General features: G+C 39.3%; 1 protein-coding gene across 1 annotated transcript; it reads right to left on the bottom strand.

Annotated features, from left to right (window-relative positions):
* Window positions 1–3227: 3227 nt before the first annotated feature.
* pparab (peroxisome proliferator-activated receptor alpha b) lies at window positions 3228–25286 on the bottom strand. Its single transcript, XM_026310960.1, has 8 exons — window positions 25090–25286; window positions 21906–22027; window positions 13496–13744; window positions 11656–11819; window positions 9266–9404; window positions 6167–6366; window positions 3677–4130; window positions 3228–3472 (listed from the first exon to the last, which is right to left on the bottom strand). Exons 3-8 carry the CDS (start codon window positions 13701–13703, stop codon window positions 3228–3230), a joined length of 1410 nt encoding a protein of 469 aa, XP_026166745.1. The 5' UTR covers window positions 13704–13744; window positions 21906–22027; window positions 25090–25286.
* Window positions 25287–26510: the final 1224 nt, after the last annotated feature.

The following is a 26510-nucleotide window of genomic DNA, read 5'->3' as shown; positions in this document are numbered from 1 at the left end:
TCCTTTCTCTATAATAAATCCTTCATTGTTACTGTCACTGAATCTTCAATAGCACTTCTTAACCACTATCTTACTGCAGTTTAAAGAGGATGTTTTTTTTTAAAATCTGCTCTCATCTCCTGTTTGCGTGGCCCTATTGTGTCACCAAAAGCTGACGACACCAACAGTTTACAATTCTAAAAGTGGATGTGTGCATAAGTCAAGTATTTTTCTGAATCTTAAGTGTTTAATGGCATGGGCACACGCTAAGGCACAGATTGATTGTGGTTAAATCCCAAGCAATCCTGGGAACCCCCAGGAATCTGCAAGAGGAAAAAAACCATGCTGTGTTAAATGAGTTCTGCACGTGGGACTGAGACTCTGTGAGAAGATAAGTAGGAGGCAGCTTGAAGGTCAGTAATCTACATGTGGCATTAAAAATGTTTGGTGAATTAGTTCAACAAAGCAGCAAGTGAGGAGAGAAATTACAGATGAAAAGCATGACGAAAACATGATTAGAAAACAATATACACTGCATTCTCTCACAGCATATTCTTCACTGTAATACCATGTGATTCAATGGCAAATTATGAGTGTACTCAGTTTCTCTATTTGACTAACAGAGATGTGTGAATCAAAAATACATGTGGGTTTTTCATAAAGAGGCAACTATGGAGCATCTCCAATAATATTGATGAAATTCTGTGCATATATTTATTACTCCATGTGTTTTTTTAATGTGCAACCTGAGAGCAGAGTATAAGTTGAGAATACTGTATGATCAGTGCTGAGCTGGTTTGACCTTTCAGATGACAAATGTAGTTTTTACTGTATTTAGAGGTCAAGTTGTAATCAACTACCCAAAGTTGTGAACTAGTACAACCTTGCATGGCTCATGTATGCGTTGTTCTCCAGCATACATGTTTTAAATAATAAGAGCTTCATTTAACTAATTAAGTGCATCTGAAAATAACTAAATGCATAAGATGGTTCTCTATCTAAAAATAGCAAGGAATGTCCTCAATGGGATTCAGATCTATAGATATTCTGATTTCCAGTTGCCCTGTTACCGTTTATTTACACTGCACTCTTTAATTGTGCTATTACAAATAAACAGTTATCTGCTTTAATCATACAGATATACTTTAGTATAAAAATATAACCCAAGTCAATTTAAACAATTACGTGTCATTTAAGCAAAAAGAACACCCACTTACTACAGCTACTGTAAAATTTCAAACATTTAAAAGTATTTGCTAAACAGAGGAAAAACGTTGATTATCATTTTTACCTTGTATACCTTAAGATTAAAAAAACAAAAGGGGCGAGCAGTCAATGTGATCATTTCAGCTATGTACAGTACATTGTTTATATAGTGTGTTGTAATTATAAACCCAAGGTCCATTTCTGGTGACTGAATTTAAATAAACTCATGATGATTTTAGATGGGTTCTGGTTGGATAAACATATGAGGCTTCACATATATATTATCCAAACTATAAGACATGCATGTTTTCATCATTTCCTTATCAACTTTCCCTTACTGTAGGTCTTCTCTGCAGTATGACTACAAAGGACAGGAGTGGCCTTTTCTCATGCACATTTTCCATTACAGATAGAAGACAAAAACATCTAAATGATACCATATGAAAATGTATTTAGTCTTCATCCATCACCAGATACCTCTCTCTGTAAAAAGTCTACATATTCATCTTGTTGCTGTGTAAAACATGTCTGGCCTTGTTTTATGCCTTGAATCAAGTGCAGGTGCCCACATGTTTGTGTTTTTCTTTCTTTTTATCAAAATCTAATCCTTTCCACCCAAAAGGTTTCTAATGATGAAGCTTGTCAAAGTAGTGGTTTAATCTATGAGGCCCTACCATTATGATTTTCTCCTATGATGCTTTCCATTTGCTACCATATAAAAATGTGCATATGTCCCCTGAATCTTAATCAACTGCATGTGTGATGAGGACCAAACACAGGCAGTGAAATAAAACAGAAGGCAGAAAGAGTGACAGGAGATTGACAGAAGAGAAAATAATAAGATGTCCTTTTCAGGAATAGGGCTTCACTCAGATAAAGAAACAGATTAATTCATTTCTGGCAAATCCATTTTAAATCTGACCATATTTAGGTTGTATTGTATTTTTTTTTTTCAGGGTTAGCCCTTAAAAACCAGGACACAGGATGGAGTGCCAAACATCTGTGCATGTGTTTGTGAAAAAGGCATTGGACAGAGTTCCAGTATAAAACAGAGTCAGATTACCATATCACAGGCATGTTTGTGTTTTAGGTGTGCAATGTGCATGTACACAGTGAATCTGTGCCTGTGATCATTTCAGTCTTTAAAAATGTTTGTGTATATAGGAAAATAAAAAAAAAAACAAAATCCTATAAACTTGAAGATTTTGCTATCTTATTCTGTTGAGTAAAAATACTATTCCCAGTAAAGTTTGTGTACATGTTGTGTAATAAGTGATAACAATGTACACCAGGTCTGCTGCTGTCTTGTTTAGAAAAGAAAATATATGAAAGACATTGATTACTTTCCAGTATCATTACGAACAAGGTATGGCTTAGAAGTGTGTGTATAAAGAGGTGAAGAAATGTGCTGGAGGGCTGCTGCCTGAATCACCATAACCTGAGCATGCACAGCTCATAACCACCCTTTATGGATAGCCAATTTGGCAGAAGCTGGCCTGCTTGAAAACTGCATAATTACTGTCTTAATGTTGCTGCTGCCATCCTTGGCAGTCATTTGGGTGTTGTTAACCGTGAAGATTATGGCTCTTTGTTCTTTGACATCAGTATAAAAATCTGCTTTAAAACATACTGCTGGAGTGGTGACTATCAAGTTCACTGTGTTTCCTCATTTTAAGGGTTATTAAAAAGTCAGGATAGGAATAACCATGGAGGTCATGTCAAAGACTTGAAATTAGCATTAAGTGGTTTTTATCCAAGAGTTTTGTCAGAGGTTGCATATACAGGTGTCTAAACAGGGTATCAATTGGCTTTACAACACAGGTCCACTGAAGAGCACTGTGTCAAAGCAAGAAAATCACTAGCTTTTTCCTTTGGTCTAAAAAAAGACCCTTTCATTCTGACCAAAAGCCAAAGCTCACTCTTGTTGCATTAGGGGGTTTTAAGTGGTTCAATCCTAGCTTACACAGGACTCCTCTTCTTTTTTGTCCCTGACAAAAAGGAGATGGTTGGTAGTGTCTCTCATGATTATTCCTCTACAATCCTCAGTACATGTCTCTGTAGATCTCCTGCAGGAGTGGGTGCAGCGAGGTGTCCTCTGTCTTTTTGATCTCCTGCACCAGCTGTGCATGCTCTGTGACTAGCTGCCGGAGGTCAGCCAGTTTCTGCAGCAGCTTGGGGAAAAGGAAAGTGTCGTCAGGGTGATTGGCCAACAGGTGGAGCTGTAGCACCTGCACAATGCTCTCCTGCATTCGCTCAATGTGCCCCACATTTACCAGGCCTGGTCGGTCTAATCACAGAGGAAGAGAATTAAAGAAATAAAGTGAGACTTCACATCCATAAACATATTTAATTACAGGGTAGTACCAGAAATCCTTTACATTTATCTTATTTGTGTGAAATGAACCATTTGTTTGAGTAGAAAAGATACATAAGATAATATCATAATAAGACATATTAGGTTTAAAGAATGTAATTTTTCCAGCACTCTCACCTCCACAGCAGATGATAGTGGCCACAAACAGAGCCAGGTCACTGTCATCCAGCTCAAGTGCATTAAACTTCATGGCAAATTGAAACTTTGGCTCCATCATATCACTGAATGGTCGCCGCAGGCTCTTGAGGAATTCCCGGGTGATGAAGCCTGAGCCATAAGCTACAAGAAGCCCGTCCTTATTCATACTGGAGGCGAGCATGGCAAACAGGGCCTCATACACTCCATATTTCAAGAGAGTAACCTGATCATTGAGATCCAGGCTAGAGAACCCAGGGACAGACTTTGCAAATTCTGTGAGCTCTGTGACGGTTTCCACTGAAGTGCACTGGCAGCAGTGGAAAATCCTAACTTCTGCCTCCTTGTCCCTCAGTGCCCCTGCGGAGCTGACCATCTTGGCCACCAGCGTCTGCTCTGCCAGCTGGAGGGTCTCCATGTCGTGGATGACGAAAGGCTGTGAATGTTTGAGAAATAAACACTCTTATGAGCTGTACGTGTGAAATAGAGTTAAAATGGATTTCCAGTTTAAATGACACATGAGTTCAATGCTTACTGAGATTTTGGCACAGATAAATAAATCAAACCTGACTGCAAGTATGGAAAAAGCTGAGTCAGCAAACCTCTTTACATAAAAAAACTATAGTGACTGTGGTCTTCAGATATAATCTTTACTGAAAAGACAATTTGCACCATTTCCATAATTGTTCCTGCAGATCGGTAATTATAGATGTCACACTCTTCTCTAGAAATATAAGCCCCATAAATCTTGGCAATAATGCACTGTGAGAGGGCTGAGAGGGCTTACCATGGAAAACCTCAAATGTAAAAATAAGAGGGGAATTTTTTTTTGAAACCATGACCCAATTTTCAGATACTTAATATAAAAAAAAAAAAAAAAAGATGTATGCAGAATCCTAATAAGGTCATTGGAGATACATAGGTACGTAAATATAAGCAGTTATGTAAGCTTTGGCTAGCAGTGACTAATCATAGCTAATAGAAGTTTTTAGCTGTGTCACTTTTTCCACAGCAGAGAAGCTACAGCCTGTGATGACCAGTTACACCTGCTGCTGCACATCATATCACCACTGTGACTCACAAATGCTCTGCTAAATGTGGGACAGAGTAAGAAGGAAAGGTATGAGGGACATTCACCTAGCTGTTTAAGTTTGTGATACTCCTACGTCACACTTGATCATGAGATGAACAGATAGTTATCACAACCAAGCAACTCAAATATATTTTTGAACAAGCAAATGTTACATTATATCATCTACATTTTGTTGCTGTATAGTGTTGATCTCTGTTTCAGAATATCTTGAAATGCTGCTGCACCAAAACCCATGAGACAGATTTTGTGCACAATGCAGATCATGGAACATCTGTAAGGTAAATCAGATAAGTCAGACGATAAAACTGATTATTAGCCAAATCACAGCCAATACTGACACAATTATGCTTCAGCATTCCACCCAAATGTCAAGACTGATGATCCCATCCAGACAGAAATGTTCTAGCTCAGTTAAGAATTACCTGGCTCCAAACAAGTTTTTCATAGAGGATCCGCTCCACAAGGGTCAATACCTATCTGATAGTTTTTATTAAGTTGTTGTCTTCTACAGTATCAGTCAAAAGTTTGGACACACTTTCTCATTCAATCCAACGGTAAAGTAAACTTTTGACTGGTAGTGTATATCAACTGTCTTTTTGTAACAGTATCTTGAACATTATAAATCATTTTATATTTTATATATATAATATAGTGCTGTGAACAAATTAACCATGAATGAACTTTAAAATCAAAGGTTGATCAAACAATATGTGTATTTTTAGCTAACTGCTTTCCAACACCTGCAGATCCCAATGACTCCATCAGAACTCTAAATGGATATTTCCATCCTTTTGGATGCTTTGATCCCCAACAGCAGAGGGAAGAGTCTGTGTTTGAACGTGGATGTGACCTGTCCCTCTCGACCTACTTCATACCTACGCACATCCATCCACTCAGAGCAAATCTTGGCTGCAGTTTCTGAACCACCCCTTTTTGTTGACACCTATTTTATGTGTTTTCTTTTTACAAAAGTGAAAGAAGGCAGTGAAGGGATGTTTTTTCATGAGACTGGGGATGGGTGATGAAAAGAGTGATGGAGGTGCTGGGAGAAGTGATGGGCTCCAACACTGGCTCTTTATGTCCTTTTTGTGCAAACAGACTTTTCCTGTCCAGCTCAGTGCTGGATTGCACTACCGATTGAGCAAGCTATTTCTGTCACTGGCTGGCTGCCAGGTCATATTGAGACACGAGTTTGATTGCAAATTTTCACTATGCTCCAAATGAGATGAAAAAATTCCAGTGGGGAAGAAATAAATTAAAAGTTGCAAGAAATCATGACCATGGCCAATGAAGAAACTAGTAATGAGAGGAGTCATGAACCCTATCCACATGCACACACACCACACCTTTCACTCTCTAACCCATTACTCTTAACATACAGTAGTGCTGGTCTTGCCGGTGAGAATGGTCCGAGCCTTGGCTTTGTTCATGTTGAAATTCTTGAGGTAGGCCTCATAAATCTGCCTGGCCAGTGTCTTCTGGTCAGCTAGGTGAGGATCTTCCACCTCCCTGTCCCCTGTCACCATCTCTGCCTTCAGCTTTAGCTTCTCGGACTGGGGCATCCGGCCAAAACGGATGGCTGTGAAGACAGAATGCCAGAGTGAAATGGCCAGTATAGATCAGAATTTTGTAGTGAAATACAGTCACATAAAAAATATATAATGTACAATGCAATTTTCATTTTTTTTAAACTGCAAACTGCATCAGAATGCAGAATATGTATAAACTTAGTTTTGGAAAATGTAAAACAGCCTGAGCACAACAAACCCACAATATATATCCCACAACAGACCACAGACTAATTTAAAAAGATGTTTAACAACAAAATAGCATGAATTGTACTTTTTTTTCACTTATTGATTTGATTCAGGTGTGTTGAAAGTGGGCATCAGTTGTGTGATGGTGTGCTAAACTTCAATACTATGAGAATTGTTTTTCTGTGGGACAGCATCTCTCAGATGCCCTGATCCCACTTAACTAATAAGATTAGAGGTGAACTGTTTTTAACCTCTTTTCACCATTTCAAATGGGCAAACGCTGTTGTGTGCATGTACATATACATAGAAATACACACACACACACACACCTTCCTCAGAGAACCCAACATTCAGGTTTAATGACACCCTGCATGTTTCGTACTATAAAGGCATGAAAGGAGATCTGATTTCCCTGTGTTACAACAAGCAGCCACCCACTGCTGAAACAAAATCAGGCATATAGGGCAGGACTGAGCAGAGATGAGATACCAACCTAGCAGACGGCACAAGGGCCTATTAGATTAGCGCTCACAAAGTAGATAGATCATTTGAAGCTGGTAAAGCTCCGGCAACTGGGCTGCAGCCAAGTCTAATTGAGATGAAAGGTTGAGATGAGTTATGTTAAGCTGAGCGTAAGTCTGAGTTTAAGGCTTCCTAAGACCTGGTGTGACAGGATGAGTCTGTGATACATGTAGGGAGCAATCCAAAGATGGGAGGGGGACGAATCATCTGTTTCAGTGTTTCCTTGTGGGAGGAAATTCCATACAATAAACACCTCATCCTCTACAGCCAGACTTACTATTGCTATTATTTTCTCAAATGATGTGTCTATGGGCAGTACGGAGGATTGGTGGTTAGCACTGTTTCCTCACAGCAGTCCTGGGTTTCTGGTTCGAAACCCAGCAGGGACCGTTCTGTGTGGAGTTTGCATGTTCTCCCTGTGCTTGCGTGGGTTTTCTCCAGGTACTCCGGTTTCCTCTCACAGTCCAAAAACATGTATGTCAGGTTGATTTGGTGACTCTAAATTACCCATAGGAGTGAGTGTGAGTGTGTGAGGTTGTGATGGACTGGTGACCTGTCCAGGCTGTACCCCTGCCTTTCAAATTTAATACTTAAAAAGAGTAAGTTACCTCTTTCATAAGTCCGTTTCAAAATAAAAACTCATCTCTTTACTTTCCACTTCAGAACAAAGTCAAACAATGTCCAAAAAATATTACATAACCTATAAATTACTGAACCCAGCAATAAATACATATTTTCTCATATTGAGAAAGAATAATTTCTACATTTATGTTTTGATTGGTGCTTGTCAGCTAATTTGTTTGAAGGAAATAGAGAAATTTATGTCAAGGATATAATTTGTATCATCCAGACATCATCAGATTTAACAGTTAAGTGATCAATACAAAGTGCTGTGATAGTGTAGTGTCTTAGACCAGTCCCCACAAGATCAGATTGCACTTGCATCTCAAATCTCCTTCCTCTCTCTCTACAGTTACATTTAAGCCCATGACACTTTATACATATACAATGTAAGGGGAAGTGCAGCTCAATTCTACTTCTGCTGAGCTTTAAGGCGCTATCATCATCAAAACATAGGCTATGCTTTAAGACAGCAGTGGGCGGGCTTATGTCAGTAAGTCCAGGGGACAAAGTAAAGACAGTCCAGTCTTTTAGATCCACAAGGTCACTGCCACCAGTATGGAATTTTTGCAAAGCATGCAGAGTCTATATGTAAATCCATTGACCTTTTTTAGTCGAAACACACTGACAAACCAGCAAGTGCGTGCATGCTCAAACAAACACACACGTCACCTCCAAAATCTTTTTCAAAGCATTTTTTGCAATCAGGACATTGACCTTGGCCAATGGTCAGTATGCCATGTTGTATGTTTACACAGCACACACAGCAGCAACATTCACCAGAATCTCATACTTCGTTTTCAGTATTCCTACATCCCAAACAAAGATAAGCAGCACCGAAGATTAAATCTGATGTGTGACACAGTCGCACAAAGTATTGATATAGTAGTATATATTGGTAATATACTTATAGAAATTTAAATGAAGTGAATTTTCATGTTATTAAGAGTCTTCCTCATTTGAGAGATTTTGACCCGCACTGTTATCAAACTATGGCTGTAATTTAAAAGTAAAAAGCCATTAAGAGAATAGTCAATGTAGGAGAGTAAAGATGTAACTGCATTCTCAGTTGTATTTTCATAGTGTTTGCATTTTCACCTGTTAGAATGAAAGAAATTACATTATCTTTGTATTATTTCTCTTATATTATTTTTATGTATTTATTTTATTTATCTTATTCATATAAATTAATGACTGTATTTCTGTCAATATTATAGTGGTGATTTAATATTTTCTTAAACTATTACAATGTTATTCTGATTTCTGTTTTTTAATAAACCATGAAATAGTCATAAGTTGTTTAGTGTAGTAGTCTGATTATGTCCTCAGTTATGTCCTCAATAACTTGCCTTAACAAGCAACTTACACTTGAATGTGTGGTGTTAGATTGCTTATTTGTGCTAATCATGTGCATACGTGCATGTTCAGTCTTACTTGGCCTCTGCACAACTGTGGTACTCTATTACACTGTGTGTTTCTAAGTAACAAGAGCCATGCATGCATACGTGTATGTGTGTGTGTGTGTCTACTGCTGAGCTTGAAGCACTGCTCAGACCTGCCATGCCTTGTAGGACTCACCATTGTGGGACATGCCCACTGTCAGGCACTTCTGGAAACGGCAGTATTGGCACTTGTTGCGGTTCTTCTTTTGGATCTTACAGCGACGCTCACACTTGTCGTACTCCAGCTTCAGACGGATAGTCCGGCGAAAAAACCCCTGGAGTAATGAAGGAAAAAAGCATGAAAAATGTGAATGCTGCTGACATGAAGCTATTTTTTTTTTTTTTACAGTTAAAAGTTAATATTTTGTCAAACATTTTCAATTGTGTAAATGAGACATTGCTAGAGGGATTATTCAGGCAATAAATAAAACATTTTAGATAAAACACAGGCTAATAAAACATGAAATGTAACAGAAGAAAGAAGTCTTTAGAAAAGCAATTATTTATTCCCATATGACTACTACGTGACAATGTCAGATTCATAGTTTCAGTCGTCCCTCTTAAAAGAAAAATGAACCTTGGTGTGGCTAGACTAACAGACAGACTAAGACGAATGGTTGTAGATAGCAAGAAGATTAAAAAATGCCCCGGGGAAACAATTAATAGCATAATTAGCAAATTGCAAATATATGCAAATCCATCACCCAAATACATATGAACCCACACATAAATGTTCATGCAATCATCAGACATATTATTACCACATGAGTTCATGTTAAGTAACTCTGGCTTTCACCCACTAACCCCAATTTGACATGTGCACATATACAGTACATATATACACAAGGGTGGCATAAAGCCAGCACAGAAATGGAGTTCAGGCCAAATAGGCTTTGAGCCAGGAATGGCTGTGTCCACTGTTGTAACGAATCAGCCTCCTATTACTGTGACATGGCATATATATATATATATATATATATATATATATATATAAATCTATATATATAAAAATATAAATATAATAATATAAATATAATATAAATCAATCTCTCTCAATCTCTTCCTCTCTCTCTCTCTCTCTCTCTCTCTAAATTTTGGTCATCTCACATGTGAGATTTATAACTTGTCTGTGCTGTTATCAGTGGCTTGAAGTAGGTAGGGATCTACATTAGTGTACAGCAGGGGTAACCAACCTTGGTCCTCAATAAGTCCTACCCTGCTTCTTTTCCATCTATCCCTGCCCTGCAGAAACTTTTGAGGACCAGGATTTGCTACCCCTGTTGCATAACATTTAGAATTGAGCAAAATAAAATCACAAATGTCATTGCAATCCTCATGAAGTTGATTAACTGTTTAATCTGTTTCATATTAGGTTAGTTAATAATAAAGACTGTGTTTTCCTGACTTTTTCTTTGATTGTTTCTTATTTAGTCAAACATATTCAATGTTGTAGAGAAATAAGCACATTTTCACAAGGATGATTTCACAATTTGTACCAATAATCTAAAAAACCTCCTCTTTATTCTTCCATCATTCCAACTCACCCTGTACATAGCCATCATACACCCAGATATCAGGTTTTAGATTCTTTAAAATATCTGGGAAATGTGATGTGGTTGACAGTATTTTCCAATTTTGTGAGACACCAATCAAATGAACACTCCATTATACCAAATCAACAGTAGTAGTAAAACAATAGTTTATGAAATACTGAGGACTGGACACAATGGCAACATAAACAAATACGGGAAAAAGATGGCTGAAGTTCTTGAACTTGGAAAATGAAAAAAAGGCTTCTGATTCATATGTCACTTGTGATACATGTACATTAAATGACTCCTTCCTATAGGTAGGCATTAACCTTGACTTTCTTGATAACTTGTTGTTTTACCGCCTTACCATTTTACCCTTCATAGGTCACATAACAGAAAAGATTCCCTAGGTGCTTTTTCCTTCTATGTTTTTCCTTCAGTGAAAGGATGAAGACTATTCAAAACACATGTGCAAACACCTCAAGTTACACTAGCTTTGTCCCTTGCTGCCTCTTAAAAACAGCCTTGGGTTGTTCTTCAACATGACTGGTAAACAATTAACCAAAAGATTATTGGGAGATCACGTGGGAAGGCTGATCTTGGTTGTTCTGATGTTTTTAGAAGAGTTATCATGGGTCACAAGATATACTGCCTCTGGATTTCTGGCCTGGTATGTCCTACTTTCCTAAGTGTCATATATCAAATCATGATTTCTTGAAATTAGTTAATGTGTATTCAGTACACTGTTTGTGATTCCTGGCTTCTCTGTAGTGGAGTGTGGATGACAAATGATGCATCTTGACAGAAATAATAACTAAGGCAAGGAGAGTAGTAACTAATCAACCCTCATACTAATGTCCTTCAACAAGTGTACATCTAATTGGCCATAAACTAATCTGTACACTTCTTTATTATTATCCATGATCTAATGTGTAATCCATTAACAGAACCACTTGATGGACTTAATAATTTATGCATGTAATCTTTGTCTCACCTTGCAACCCTCACAGGCATGGACTCCATAGTGGTAACCAGAGGCACGGTCAGCACACACTCGACATTCCAGACTGAGGGATGAGGAGGAAGATAAGAACTCCTCCTGGCCCGCTGCTGGCCCATATACAACTGACGAGGGGCTGGATGCTGGTGTCAGGGCATCTACAAAACACAAGCATAAGGCCTTGAAAAAGACCATAAAAATCTTGCTCCTGAGCACCCTAGCATTTGTTTTTAAGTATAGACAGCTACTGTTGATGTATGACTAACACCTCAGTCAGTTAACAAATCAGATTATTATTTTAAGGCAATTAACGTCACATAAAACATGCAAACATGGCTGCCTTTATGAATGCATATCTACTGGGAAGTCTCATCTTCCTTTAGCAAAGAACTGGTAAAATTTAAGTACTTATTTGCCCCCACAAAATGGTCTGTCCCATGTCTGTTTATGTAGAGAGATTGGCATGCCATCTGTGGTGTGTTGCCTGTCACAAGCATAACCGAGTTGGAGTAGTATTACTGATCTTCCCCATGGAAGAAAAGTCATGTGGTTTACTATGGGTTTGCCAGCAGTTTTCCATTTCCACCTTGTAGAGGGAACATTGCTGGTAGAACCTGCTTGGTACACAAATAGCACAGAAGAACTAGCGCAACAGTAAACCGTGACACTAAGTAAGGCCACATGAGTTAGCTGAGAGATGCCAGAATGTGGATAAGTAGCATTTGGCACCAGATCTGCTGTGCTGTGTTGCAGAAATTCATCTTTATATAAGAACTGTGAGAAGAACAACACAACATGGTTGATGGTACTCTGAAAAAGATGGTCAGAATCTCTATCTTGCTACCCTCTAAACAGATAAAAAAAAATGCCACTGTGACTTCATTTCAACCCCTCGCTACCTTTGTGCCTGTGACCTCACTGTGACAGAAAGTACCAGCCCTCAGAACCATTTCCCTCAGAGCCATGTTTATTTCCACCATTTGCTGCTTTGTACAAGTGCACGTGCTTCAACTGAGTGAGGACAGGAAAAGCATGTTGGTATCTAATGCCATCATGCCTTTCCCATGCTATCCTCAAATGTTTCCATGATGCTTTTGGCCCACACATCCTCTCTTTTGTCCTTTCCTTCTATTTCCCTCACTGAAACCCTCCATTCTTCCATTAAAATGTTTATCTTTGTCACTACTCATGGCTTCTTCCCTTAATGCATAATTTGGCAGTAGCATAAATTTCCCTGATGTCCATGTGACTTTTATTGAGCAAAGCGGATGTTTCCTGAGAGGTGGTGCATGGTAGCTGAGGAATGCGTGAATTCCTCATTGGATATGGGGTAAGAACAAGGGCTAGTGGAGGACAGAGAGGCAAAACGAGAGTACAGAAAACAAGACATGGCAGGGAAAAAAAACAATGAGGAAACATAGAAAGAAACAAGCAGGAGAATGACTCAGGACACACAGTAAGTTAAAGACCGATCAAGATTAACAGACCAAAAGGCACGAAAATGTAGGCCAGTAGGCCTGTGAGTAAATAAGGCCTGTCAAAGAATTATAGCACAGTCTTTAATGTCTCCTTGAGGCAAGAGCTTAAAGAAGCCAAAGTGTATGCTCTCTCTGAATATTCAGTTGGAGCAAATTAGAGATTAAGGTCTAAAATGAGGAATCCCTGCTCTGAAACAACATGACAAGGAGATTACATTGAGCTAGTAGGAGCACTCTGAAACTGTGAAATGACTGTGGGAGCAAACCGCTCATTATCATCTCACCATAGGTCATTAATCATTAATGACCTAAAGAGATTTTTCAATTTAAAGCCAGTGAGACCTTTTTTTTTTTACCTAACACAGTGGATCCTTCAGAGCCATTGCTGGATGATGGGTATTCAGGGACATCAAAGGAGCTAAGGGCATCGTTCTCTATGGACTGAGAGATATCCTGGAGCTCCTCAATGCCACCCATGAAGTCATCATCACCGCACAGGGGACTGCTCAGCACTGAGTCCTCCAGGGGAGAAGGGGGATGGTAGTGGCTCTCCATGTCGACCATCGTGGTGGAGGAGCGGGCTACCAGCACTCTCACTCATCAGACTGGAGACACAGGAAAGAGGAAGGATGAAGACAAAAATCAGGTGGCAAAGAGGTCATAGACAGACAAACAGAAGACAAGACAATAATTCATTTCTAAAGTCACTTCTGCATCTACATCCAAGCACTTTCTAAGCTGCATTTAGAAACAGCTTTGCTACTCTCATTTTGTACTAAATGCTAACATCAGCTTGATACCATGCTCACAATGACACTGGTATGTTTACATACTCAGTCAATTATGTTTTCATTAATTAATTGATTAATCAGACTTTTGCAAGTCTGCTTTGAACATTTTAATGTCAAAATGCAAACCCTAAACCACCAGTTTGCCTTAACTATACCACATCAAATAAAAATCTTTTTAAAAGTTGAATTATCCTTATGCTTGATGACTGTAACTAAGCGACATGCTTTCAGACAGACAGACAGACAACATTTGTCATAACATGGTCCAGATATTACCCAGATGTTTTTCCTGCAAGCATGTAATTACAGACCATCTCATATTCACCCAAAACTACAAAGTTTAGCGGATTGTAGGTCCTGTTAGGAACCATCCTGTGGGCACAATGAGCAGATGCTCAAATTTTCAAATTTAACATTATCTACATCAACATATATAATAAATTAATTATTTTATTTTTCAGTGCACATAATTAAACACAGGACTGACTAATACTCTTAGGCCCAGTGGGTAATGGCGATGCAACATGTGGCCATTCACACTGATACACAACGCTATAGTGGGTCAGCAGGCAATGGAGGAATGAAGGACATGGAGTATCTTATAACACAACACAGGCCCCTCACTCCTCTGAGGTATTCACTCTAAATACAGTAACTTTATCCTCACAAACCTCATGGTCCTGCAGAAAGATTAAGAGAGAAACAGAGTGGGGCACTGAGGCATGTGGGGGGGTTCAGTGTAGGTCAGTGTGCTGGCTTAGGCTGTACTGTGATAGTACAGCTGGGGTTGGCTAGGAGAGACATGACAGACTGGCTTGTACAGTAGATGACATGATATTTTGCTGAGTTGCACGGTGGGTGGAGACATGAGGTGCACTAAGTTTGAGTCTGCCCTGTTGGTTTATCTTAAGACTCACAAACAGTATGCACATTACACTGCATAATCAGGCTTCATATATCCACATGTAAACTGGGTCAATCTTCAGGCCCAGCTAAGAACATCAGGAGAAGGGAGTTGGGGATGGGGTGGGCTTAATGTGGCTAAATGGCTATAAGATAGCATCTTACTTTCAGTTAAACCGAAACTTGCCCTGTACTATGTAACGAGCTATTTTAGAAACTACATGCTCAAAACAGTTTTGCCTTTGGTGCTTCCTGTGACTATTTACAGGGTCTAGTGACGGAAATGATTTGCATATAGTTTTGCCTTTAGTCCAAGAGCCAAATAAAGCAAACTGTGATTCCATGTGTCAGTTATAAGAAAATCATCACTCCATTGAGGGCCTTTAACCTTTCAACTAGGAGGCAGCAACAACAGCAGCAACATAACAATTGTGGATTTGTGTCCAAATAAGTGGAATACTTGGTATGAATATGGACAAGCAGGGATATTTTTTTAAATCAAGCAAATAATGGACAGACTTGCAAAACGCTGAGTAAATTTACATCTCTCGTTTGTTGGTCAGTTCAGAATTACATGGCCGAGCTGGAAATAAAATAATCATCCTTGCCTCTCTGGCACAGAAAACAAATGTGTTAACACATTTATGCTTATACATTAGACAGAAATTTCTATATGAGTAGTCCGGTTTAATATGGGGTCAAGAGGCACAGAAGAAACATGACAATGCAAGGAACTAGATGTTATCAGGATTCACATCCACGAGGACTAGACTGAGTCTAATAGTAAAGCCCTTGAAGCTCTATACCATGTGAAAAGAAGCCTGGCATGTGAGCCAGCAGCTTTACTGAGCTATTCACCCAACAATGGATTTGTAATTCTGAATAGCAGCAGTGTTGGCTCCGCTAGGATAAAGCAAACCTCTTTAGCATTCAGCCTCTAGCTCCTGACCCTTGGGTCTTCTTTTAGAGGACGTCCTGTTCGATACACTCACTTCACTCTACACTGTCTCATTATAATACTGGTTGAATGGGAAGTTTCTTGGCTATAGCTTCACTAGCATCCATGCCATCTATTCAGATAACTCTACATTAACCCAACTCATTTATTCTTTACTGGTAAGATTAGATTAGTTCTGATATTAAACCAGTGCAGACTTCAGTTTCCTAAAGTCAGTTGGAAACAAATTATTGGCAGGCATGGCCCAGATATGGTTCAACATAAAGTGGACTATGTATATTTAACACACATCCACAGCATGCATGCCTTTAAATAACACACATTACACAAGTCCTTTGCTGAACCCATGACCCCCCTACCAGCAGGTATAAGTGGTGGACCAAGCTAACCTTGTGTTGGCACCAGCATTCAACATGAGAATGTAAACACAGACCTGCATAGCTGCAGAGTGAAGAGGTTCAGTGGCCTGAGACAGAAAGACAGAGACAGACATGGGGGTGGGGAGGAATGTTAGTTAAGCTACATTACAGGCTCTTTATCGGTAAGACGACATGAGAAACGAGGCAGTGAGACAAAGAAAACTGCAGCTCCTACGGTAACAGCAGGCCTTTGTGCAATAGGTGAAGACCTCTCTCGTGCTCAGTCAACCAAGCCTGCTGAAGGCGATGCACACTGAGTGGAAGACGGGCAAGGTCATACATGTTTGTGTGTGTGTTGGAGTTGGGGTTAGGGTCCAAAATAGGAGGAGGGGCTTTAAACTGACAAAAGATTAGTAACCAAGAGCCACGAGGTCATCATGATGATGCTGTGGCAATACCAACACCTATGATCACGCTTTAATCAGCAGTGGAGAGCAGGCAATAGCATGTGTACACAGCTACAACCTACAACCAGTGGAATTCCATCTCTCATTAAAATCAGTAATTCCCATTATAGGTTCCTACAAATATGCGTTGAATATGTATTACCAGGTGTGTATCACTGATCACAGGGCTGGATATGCAAGTAGATCATAATGTATCCATAGTCTGGTGGATTTCTGCAGAGCAGCTCCCCATGTTACACTAACTAATCACTTCCAAGTTCTACATTGGACCGACAGGCCATGAAGCATCTAGTAAGTTCCAATTGAGGTAGATTAAAATGTTCACAATGTGACTCAGGCAGGCAGACATCCTTCTACTGTCCCTAATGGAAAGACAGAACAACCTGAACGTAGTTTACTGAGCTGTGATGGGGGGTGTAGACACTCAGCCTATATAACATAAGTATTGCCTCTGGGAATCCAATAATGTTTTATGTTTTCCAGAAATAAGTATAAGGACATTAAAAAGAGCCTGACCACAAAAAAACATATTGTATGATGCCCAAGACACTAGAGGAGTATGGACTTGTTGCGTCAAGGTATGAAAATAAAAACATTACTGAAAACAAATATTGCTTTTAAGCACAGTTAAAGTTAATAATAGATAATGACTTGAGTAAACAAAACACTTCTGCTCTACCTTCCTCATCCAAAAGCCTGAAGTCAACCATGTAGCTATGATCCCTGACAACATAATATCCAGCTCTTTATGTTATGCGTAAGAGATAATGAGTAGATAATGTGTTTGTGCTCATGTGTATGGAAGCTTTTTTGTATCAGATTATAGTAATGAATTGTCACATCTAAAGAAGAATCATCAACATCAGCTGCTAAAGAGCCATATCTAATAAAACAAAGCCAAACACCTGTTAACAGGTTTGCCTTACAGGTCAGACACCACAATTGTCTAACAATTAATGAACACATGAATAATCACTTCAATAACAAATGAATACATCTAATGACAAATGAACACACTGACTAATGAATGACCACATTTCATTATTTAACCTCTGTGTTCATTATTTGATAAGGACCATTTTTTAATAAGATGTGATAATTCATCAATGTAATGTAATGCAAAACAGCTTCTATAGATGTATGTGAGAGAGAGAGCAGGCCACGGGTTAATGTTCAATCCACCCAACCTGTGATGTTAGCACCTGTAAGAAGAAGGGCCCAGGGGACATAACGGTGGTGATAGAGCAGAAATATGGGCTGATGGGGCTGTCCTGCCTGCTGTTCTGCCTGTGCATTTGTTTGAAGAGTTCACTGTATGAGCTCCGCCTGGACCGTGCCCACAGTGTAAACACTCAGTGAACTCTTATCACTCAGAGCTGATATGGTGGCCGTCACCCCCTTATCGTTATGGAGACTGACCAAAGTACAGACCAGCAAAGTGACTGACATTGGACTTTAGCTTTAGATGAGCCATACAATAACCAACTCTTTGATCATCCTGCTATCAGGCCACTTACCTCATCACATTGTGGTCAGTGAATGTGCAACAGATTGCAAATCTTTTGGCTGCTATTTTTAGTCTTTGTGGACCATACCAGTTTGCAAATTTCAGCTTGCCAACTATAGATCACATTTATAGTTTATTTATTTACAGATTTGCTGTGACCTAATGCTAAACTATCAAGGACATTTTAATCACCCAGCCCTACCTTCCAGATATTCATTGGTTTCTACATCTTTTTATATAAGATCTACATTAATTGTTATATAAGATCTGTAAAATCTGGATATTAATGATTGTCTCTGTGTTGCCATATGGTGAGCTGTTTCAAGGTGTATCCCATCTCTCACTCAGTGTCAGCTGGGATTGGCTCTAGCTGGGACCCTTCACAGGATCAGTATAGACAGTAATGATGGACAAAAATCTATGAGAATATTCTTTTTGTCTTACACTTCACCAGGAACATGTTTTATAGTTTGTCAACATTAAAGTACATTATTGTGGTGGGTGATGCATTTTAGGACAATATCTCATAATAACAATAGAACAAAAATAATGCAGAATTGATTACACAACTTTCAAAAGTTTGCAAAATTAATTGCCATTTTGCATGGATATAAATAAAACAATGGCTCCTGCAATTCTGAAAACATATAAAAATACAATAATCTTTCTTTCATTCATCTCAGAAAAGCAGTACTGTTCCAAAATAGTTAGCTGTGACATATAGTCTTTAACTTTCAGTTTTAAAGTTAAGATCAATGCTAAAGTGCTAGAACTTTTAATCATATATCATCATCATCAGGAGAGAAGTGAGTTTCCACAGATGTCCATGAATTGCTGATTGAAATATGCCACTGGGACACCTCAAAGACACTGTAAGAGCTATTTTACTAAATATAGGACATATTTTTCAACTATTGGGGTCATCCATTCCACTTATGCAGGACTCTTGCAGGTTTCTCAATTATTCTGTTTCCTAATGGACAAGTCTTGGTTTTTATGAGGACAAGTGTTGCTCAAGATAAGCTGTTGCTTTGGCCATCAGTATATTCAACACCCACTGCTGCACTGAGTTGAGAAATAAAAGAGCAACTTACATAAACCTCAGTGGATGCTGACCTCTGCAATTCCAGCATCTTCACTGTCAAAATAATTAAATGTTCACAGACGTTAAAAAGAGACCATCAAATCGGACCATAAAACACCTGAGGAGGTGCAGTGTGACAGGGTATCACGCTCCCTCCCAAGTCTGTGGTGCCCTGACCCTCCACTCTAGCTCTTCATAGCACAACAGTACTTCATGGAAAATGTACCTATGTGTGTGTGTGTGTTGCGTAGCAATATACTCATTGTGTTACATATGAGTAACTTTCTCTAAACATTATATCCAACAGAAGGAACAGAAAGAGCAGCATGCATCACTTACTTTGGTTGGATACACTATGGACAGCAAACTGACAAAATAACACAACTGAAGTCCTAAAGTCAAACACATCCAGCCTTACTTTTGCTCCCTGTACATGTTGGGTGCCTAACCCTCCAGTATATCCCCAACTACAGTAGCTACCCCAGTGTGTCAGATATACATACAGCTGAACCAATGGCAATGGCCCTCACTATTTCTGCCTGCTAGAATCACCAATAGATCACTACCACGTCCTTAAGCAACAGCTCCATTTTGTGCCAAATGCTGGCTCCTAGCTACCACTTGATACTTATTTCCAAATCAGTCACAAGGATCAAGCAAGCCACCATTACAAAACCTCTCAGCCATCGATCCAAACTGTAAATTTCAGAGTGAGGAAACTGCAGCAATCATTTCCAGCTGCATTTATCATTTGACAGATGTAGGGCTAGGGCAACAATACAGCAAGCAACACTTACACCATAAAGTGCATTTATGAGTCACCTGTACAAGACACCGTAACTTACACCTTTTATGATTTCTGAGATCATTGAGTCAGGTTCATCAGGTTCAAGACTGAAGTTTACTTATTTTTCTCTGGTTACATACTAATAAATAAATATACAGCACCAGTGCTGGGTAACAGAACTGTACAATATTGTTAATATATAAAAAGCTTGTAGCATTAAAATAGCATTTTTTGCTGACAATGAAATGCAATATTTCTGGATATAGCTTTGTTTCTATTGTATGCAGTGCTTGTAAATAGTTTTCTGAATTTTAGAATTCAGAGACACACAAGTATAAATATTATATACAATGCAAGTGTACCTTACAAAATAGTTCAAAAACACACTGTATTTAGAAGTGGTCTGATGCACATTCCTGTCCAGAAATAAAAACACTGTGTGTGAGCAGTACGATGAATGTGGATAATGTGGAATCATGGATAACTCCAAACAGAAGGGAATGTTCAAATGAGTCTGTCCTGCTCTAGCAGATGCTCTGTGCCATGAAGCTCAGCCAGGATACACTACCTTCATCCTCTGGCAGCACAGGGACACAATGACACTGAACTTTGATTGAGCATCTTAAGAGAAATGCTGCTATAAAAGATTTCACACCCTGTGTCTTGATTTAGAAATGGGACAGTACATGTGCTGCAACATTACAGGGGGGATTTAAACAGCCCCCTGGATTTAAATACATAGCACTATGTTTGATGTACAACAATCACTCTGAGAGAATTCTGAACACACTGTGGTTGGTCAGATAACAATTAGTACAACTGACTGGTCATTCAAGGTGTTTATGAAGCAAATATGACAAACATTTGCTGGTTCCAGCTTCTTAGTATGATCAAATGAATATCTATGGGTCTGGCACTGTTGTAACAGGCATTTCCTGAAATGGCAGGGTTCACTCTACTCTTGTGTTACCTTTACTTTACCTAAAACCATGTTAGTTTTAAGGGAGTTTTTGCATTACTGAAAAACAATAGAGCGGGGAGTGCCAGTGTGCAGAAATCACCAAAAGTGAGATGAAAACAACATGAAGCTGGAATCATTTATTTCTGCTCTGACAGCTGTGTGTATCTTATTTCATTTTACAGCATGACACTGGAGTCCCGAGTTCCCCCCTTCTGGCTGCCAAACCAGCCTACATGGTTGTGGCGAAGCATGCAGCACACAGGCCTGGTGACAGAACAACACAAATTTGCTACTGTTGTAGGACCACTGCACATAACAAAGATCAAAATGTTCTTTTGGCTTCCAACATGCAGTTAGAAAGTAAACAGTTGCAATCCAAAATTCTTGTTTGTAGGCCAAGAGCCATCGCACTATAAAACATAACAGTATTTGATTGAAAACCATCAAATACTGTTGTATGTTTGCTTCTCAGTAAGTATCTCAAAAGCAGAAAGAGTCAGTCTAACTCAGTTTGGCAGAAATGGAAACATTAATCCAAAATAATCTCCTCAGCTTCCTCCCTGAACCTTTAGTGTCTGTCACACTAGTAAGTGATGTCAATTCCATAGTGGTCTCAAAGATACTAGAGCTGGAAGAGAGCAGGTTCTGTCAGTAATAGAATTAGAACAGGAGAGGGGATAAGACCAGTGATGAGGATTTTTTCAGGCCTCACATGGATAAGGATCAGACTCTGCGTATCAACTTCAAGTTGACAAGGAAGAGAAAATATTCCAACATGGGGATGGCAGAGATGATACACTAAAAAAACTGAATAGAAACATGACATTGGAAAATACAAAGAGGTTGTGGTGAGAAAAGCATTTCTTCAAGTGACCAGACAAACCCCAACCAAATTCAGCATCCCTCCCCTATCATTAGCACAGACAATCTCCTGTCCAGAGCTGCTTACCGTAAGTCTGGCTGGCAGGCCCCAATCCTATTCAACCCAGAAGAACGTTAACATAAAGGAGGCTCAAAGGGAGGAAGACCTGACCCAGATGAAGGTCAAACCTGGCCGACCGAAGACACAACCTGCAAAACAAACAGACTACAATTGACCAGAAGCTCTGAGAACATCCCTTGCTACATTAAGCCCATGTTTAATGGAGTGAAAACAGCATGGAGTTAAAATTCTGCATTAGTGCAGATGTGTTGCTACAGCTACAAGCGTGGTAAAATACAATCCAGGAAGAGCCTCCTGGAATTATAGTTTGTACAACTAACGTTAATGTCCACAACTCAAATACTGGATGTTAGGGTCTAAGACCATGACTTGTGCTGTGAGTGCTCTCCCACTGATAAGATTTTCCACTGCTCTTTCACTATCAGAGATGTAAGACTTGAAAAACAAGTCAGTGGAACTTGGTTCTTGTTGCTAAACATACTTACACCATGTCTGTTAATGGGCTCACAACAGGGACAAATGATAGGAAGAAAACCTGAAAGTCCTGTTTGAGGAGCAAAGAGGAGAAATTTCTACCTCTCGTTCTTTTCTTGTTTCTGTGCGTGAAAGTCTGTCTCTTCAAGAGGTGAATGCAAGATGGCACAAGCTGATCACAGGTCCTATGTTCCTAAAGACAAACCTGCTACCTAAACTAGCTATGGGAAAATTCAAGAAGGATAAATACTTGTCTGAGCAGAGCTGATAAAACCTGAAAGAAAAAGAAAAAGAAAGAAAAAAAGAAAACACGGCAACTTCCGATGCAATATGCAAATATGCAAATACCTTTACAGATGGAGTGAAGCTTGATTCACTCAAATAATTTGGGAAAACCTTAGACGTGTTTCAGCTTAATTTCATCGGCTTGATAGCTTTGTAACAAAGCTATCTGCTATGCTGTTTACCTTAAAATCATCACAAAGGTAAAACAGGTGTTGCCATGATAAATTTCCACTGTTGCTAAATTCTGTCTGAGAGTATTACAAACCACTGTGGTGTTGTGGCACCTAATTAGCTCTAAACACAAATACAGAAATAAATCCTGACACAACACACCCCTGCCATGTTTTACACAGGCCAAATGTCTATGTGAATCCAGCCTAACTGAGCTCCACATCTTCCTGAGTGTCCGGTAAAGTTTGCATGGGTTCGATAAAGCACAGGCAGAAGTTATGGGATGGTGTCTTGGAGACGCTACCTGGCTGCAGATGCAGTAAGGTAAAAAAGATCTTATTTGCATTTCTAATTGGATCAGGGTTTGCTATACATATTTTGATGTTATTGTTTGGAATATTTTTAGTCTGTGACATGTTTTACTTTTCAGTCTATGGGGAAAAATTTCTAACATGATTTTGCTTTATTTCATCAACACAGATAAAGAACACAGTCACTTTGAGGTTTGGTCACAATTATTAACTACTCATACCAGAATTATCTGTCAGAATGGTTTTGACTAAAGACCTTTGGTCACAATGCCACATCAATGTGGAGACTGGCTTTAAGGTTTAGCAAATAGAGGTGGGGTTATGTCAAGGCCCAGGTTAGGAGACCCAAGACTGAACTGTATATCAGTGCATTCAAAACAGGGATGCAGAATAGAGCATCAGCCATCACATCACATACAAACTCTCATTTGGGAAACATGTCAGCAAAGAGCTTGATCACTAAATCAAACTTCAGAATCATAACTAAAAGTGTACTTATCCGTTAACTGTGTTATACAGTCAATCTGAATGTCAACTAAAAAAGCTAACTGCTTTATCTACCTCTAAACATTCATAAACCTACTGAAGGCATTTTAAACTAAAACAATATGAGCAAGTGACAAAGGTAAACAACTGAAACTGGTAAAAAAAAGAAAAAAGGTGGCATTCCTATGCTGCTTTGGGGAATGAGGCAGATACACCAGGATTTGGGTCAAATTTCACTTTCACAGAAAAGAATGTGATTAAGAAACGAGCACTGCAGGGTGGTCAATGTCAAGCTCACTGTATTTAGAACCTTTTCAAATGAAGTCATCTGTATATGAGGATGGATTTCTGTCTAAGTGAACTGACTTCATGCAGCAGTGTAGCAGTAAAGTGCTTGATAAGCTCAGAAATTCAGCTGATGATAAACTATAGAAATGTATTAATAAATAATTAGACACTCCAGCTGTGGTGTGGTATCACACTTCTTTTAGCTTTGAATTTGCCTAAACATTTAAGTCATCAGGCAGTTTGTAAAACAACCGTTACTTCACCGTACTTGCGCTACATATTGAGCACTGCTTCACCCATTCAGCCATCACTTCAGTGCAGCAAAGTGTTTCAGCTACACCGAACACCAGTCGGGATCAATACTAAAAATGCATGATTGCCAGGCAATATTATATGCCCTGTAGGACCATGAGAACATAAGCACAAGTCATCTGGACACCATGCATAGGCCTATTGTATTTCCTGACTCATTTCTGTTAAAGGCCAATGACACCAAAATAATATAATCCACATAATAGAAAACATTATAAATTAGAAATCCTGGTTTAGGCAATCCTCTCAACCTTCACCTTGAACATGAGGCTCCTGTTTACACTTCAGAAAGAATATTTACACTCAAGACCATATGCAGGTGTTGTGTAGGTATTTTTAGGAATTAGACACACTGTCCTGGTTGCTTCAGCCCACATGTAAACGCTGTTTGCACAGGTTTTTGACGTTTTCTGTTTAATTTGTCAGTTTGTCATTTAACACTTGTCACTTGTGCATCACACGAGGCTTCCATAACAAACAACGATACAATGCAAATGGCACCTTCTTGATAAGCGCTATTAGAGTAACAGGGTGTAGGGACATACTATGTTTAGTACAGAGTGCATGGCTCATTATTAAATATCTTACATCACAGGGAGATGCTGCACTTGGCTGCGCAGGCGTGCAAACTGAAATCAGATTAGCCTGCCTCCATTCAATAGCAACTGTTGTACGCTTCTTGAAAATGTCATTAATGTGCCACAGTTGTCGCTAAAGAAGCGTGTGCAGGCTGCAAACTGGACCGATTCTCAAACTGGATAAAACTGAAAAACATGCGTAGCTGCAGCAAAATTCCCTTAGAGTCTCTCAGCTGCTACATGAGGGTGCACTTCTTGAATAAAAGGCCAAGTGAAGACACCTACCTCGCAATAAACAGCCCAAACCGAAACCGCCATATCTTCAGAAATCTCGCAGGGTTGAGAAGTGGACGGTGCAAGATCGATAGAAGAACGAAGAGGGAAAAAATAATCCCCGACCCTGACCACGTCCTTGTTTGTTTCCCAACAGCGCTCCCGCTGTCAAAAATTCCCCACCACCTCCATACAAAGCACAACCATGAGCTCACACCCGCGGGAAGTGACGTCATGACTGACAGCTGGTGGGGAAAAGACGCACACCCCCCTGACACACCTATGGTTTCAGCGAATAGAAAGAGCGCAGACGCTTCAGCAGAGAAGGGCGACCCCTAACCCTGCTTCACGTCGCGGCTCCTTGCGCCTTGCTCTGCGGTTGAGCTGCAAATCCTTACGGTCATCCTAGTCCCGATTAATAAGCGAAGGAAATGGATTCTACAATTGGTCTTCATTTGAAGCGGTCATGGATAATGTTAGTGGATGAGCAATTAAAATAAATATCGGTTTTCTGTCAGGTAAAAAGAATAATTTGATATGAGATACTTTCCCTGCCTTCCACCCAAAGAGAGCTGGGATAGGCTCCAGCAGATCCCCGTGACCCTGGTTAAGGAATAAACGGGTATAGATAATGGATGGATGGATACTTTCCCTAACAGACATTCATCATAAACTAATTGATAATTACACAGATCATTTACAAACAGAACAATAATTAATGCAGACAATTATGTGCTGCATGAACAGAAACTTTACAACCTGTGTCTTGATGGATCCGTTCACAAAATAAATGTAAAATGCAGGACGAAAGAAGCTCTTTATATTTGTAGGAAGTGGGTCTGTATGGTGTTTGACTTAATGCACTTTCCTGTTGCTGTAACTTCTCTATATGGTGTGAACATATAATGTAAATAGTCTTTATACAGAGAGTACAGGCACAGTAGCATATCTCCAGTCCACTTATATATTAACTTTTTATCAATAAAAACATAATGTGTAAAGTCATACACTATATTCTGGGGCCAGTTCTTCCACATGAACAGTTTCACCAGAGAGTCTGAATGGGCATAATCACTGGAAATTTATTGGGGAAAACTTCAAGTCAGTAAATTGATCCCTGTGTTTCCACAAACCTGCCTGCACAAATGAAAACCATTGACAATTGATTTATTTGTCACTTCTCACATGGCTTAAGATGCATAAAAATATTTTCCTGTAATTGTAATAATTAGTCAGATAAAAATGTTCCCAGAAACATTTCTGTTAGCCTGCACATTTACTTCTTCTGCCTCACTTTGCAGTGCAGACAGAATATGCACATGCTTTTGTTCCAAAAGTTCATGGTCCTTATTCAGTTTATGTGTAATGGAACTTTCTATATTGATGAGACTATGACTGGCCTCCAAACCAGTGGTGATGACAGATAAACACTT

The sequence above is a fragment of the Mastacembelus armatus genome, chromosome 6 (genome assembly GCF_900324485.2).
Source record: "Mastacembelus armatus chromosome 6, fMasArm1.2, whole genome shotgun sequence".
Taxonomy (NCBI): Eukaryota; Metazoa; Chordata; class Actinopteri; order Synbranchiformes; family Mastacembelidae; genus Mastacembelus; species Mastacembelus armatus.
This window is presented reverse-complemented; position numbering and strand designations above follow the sequence as displayed.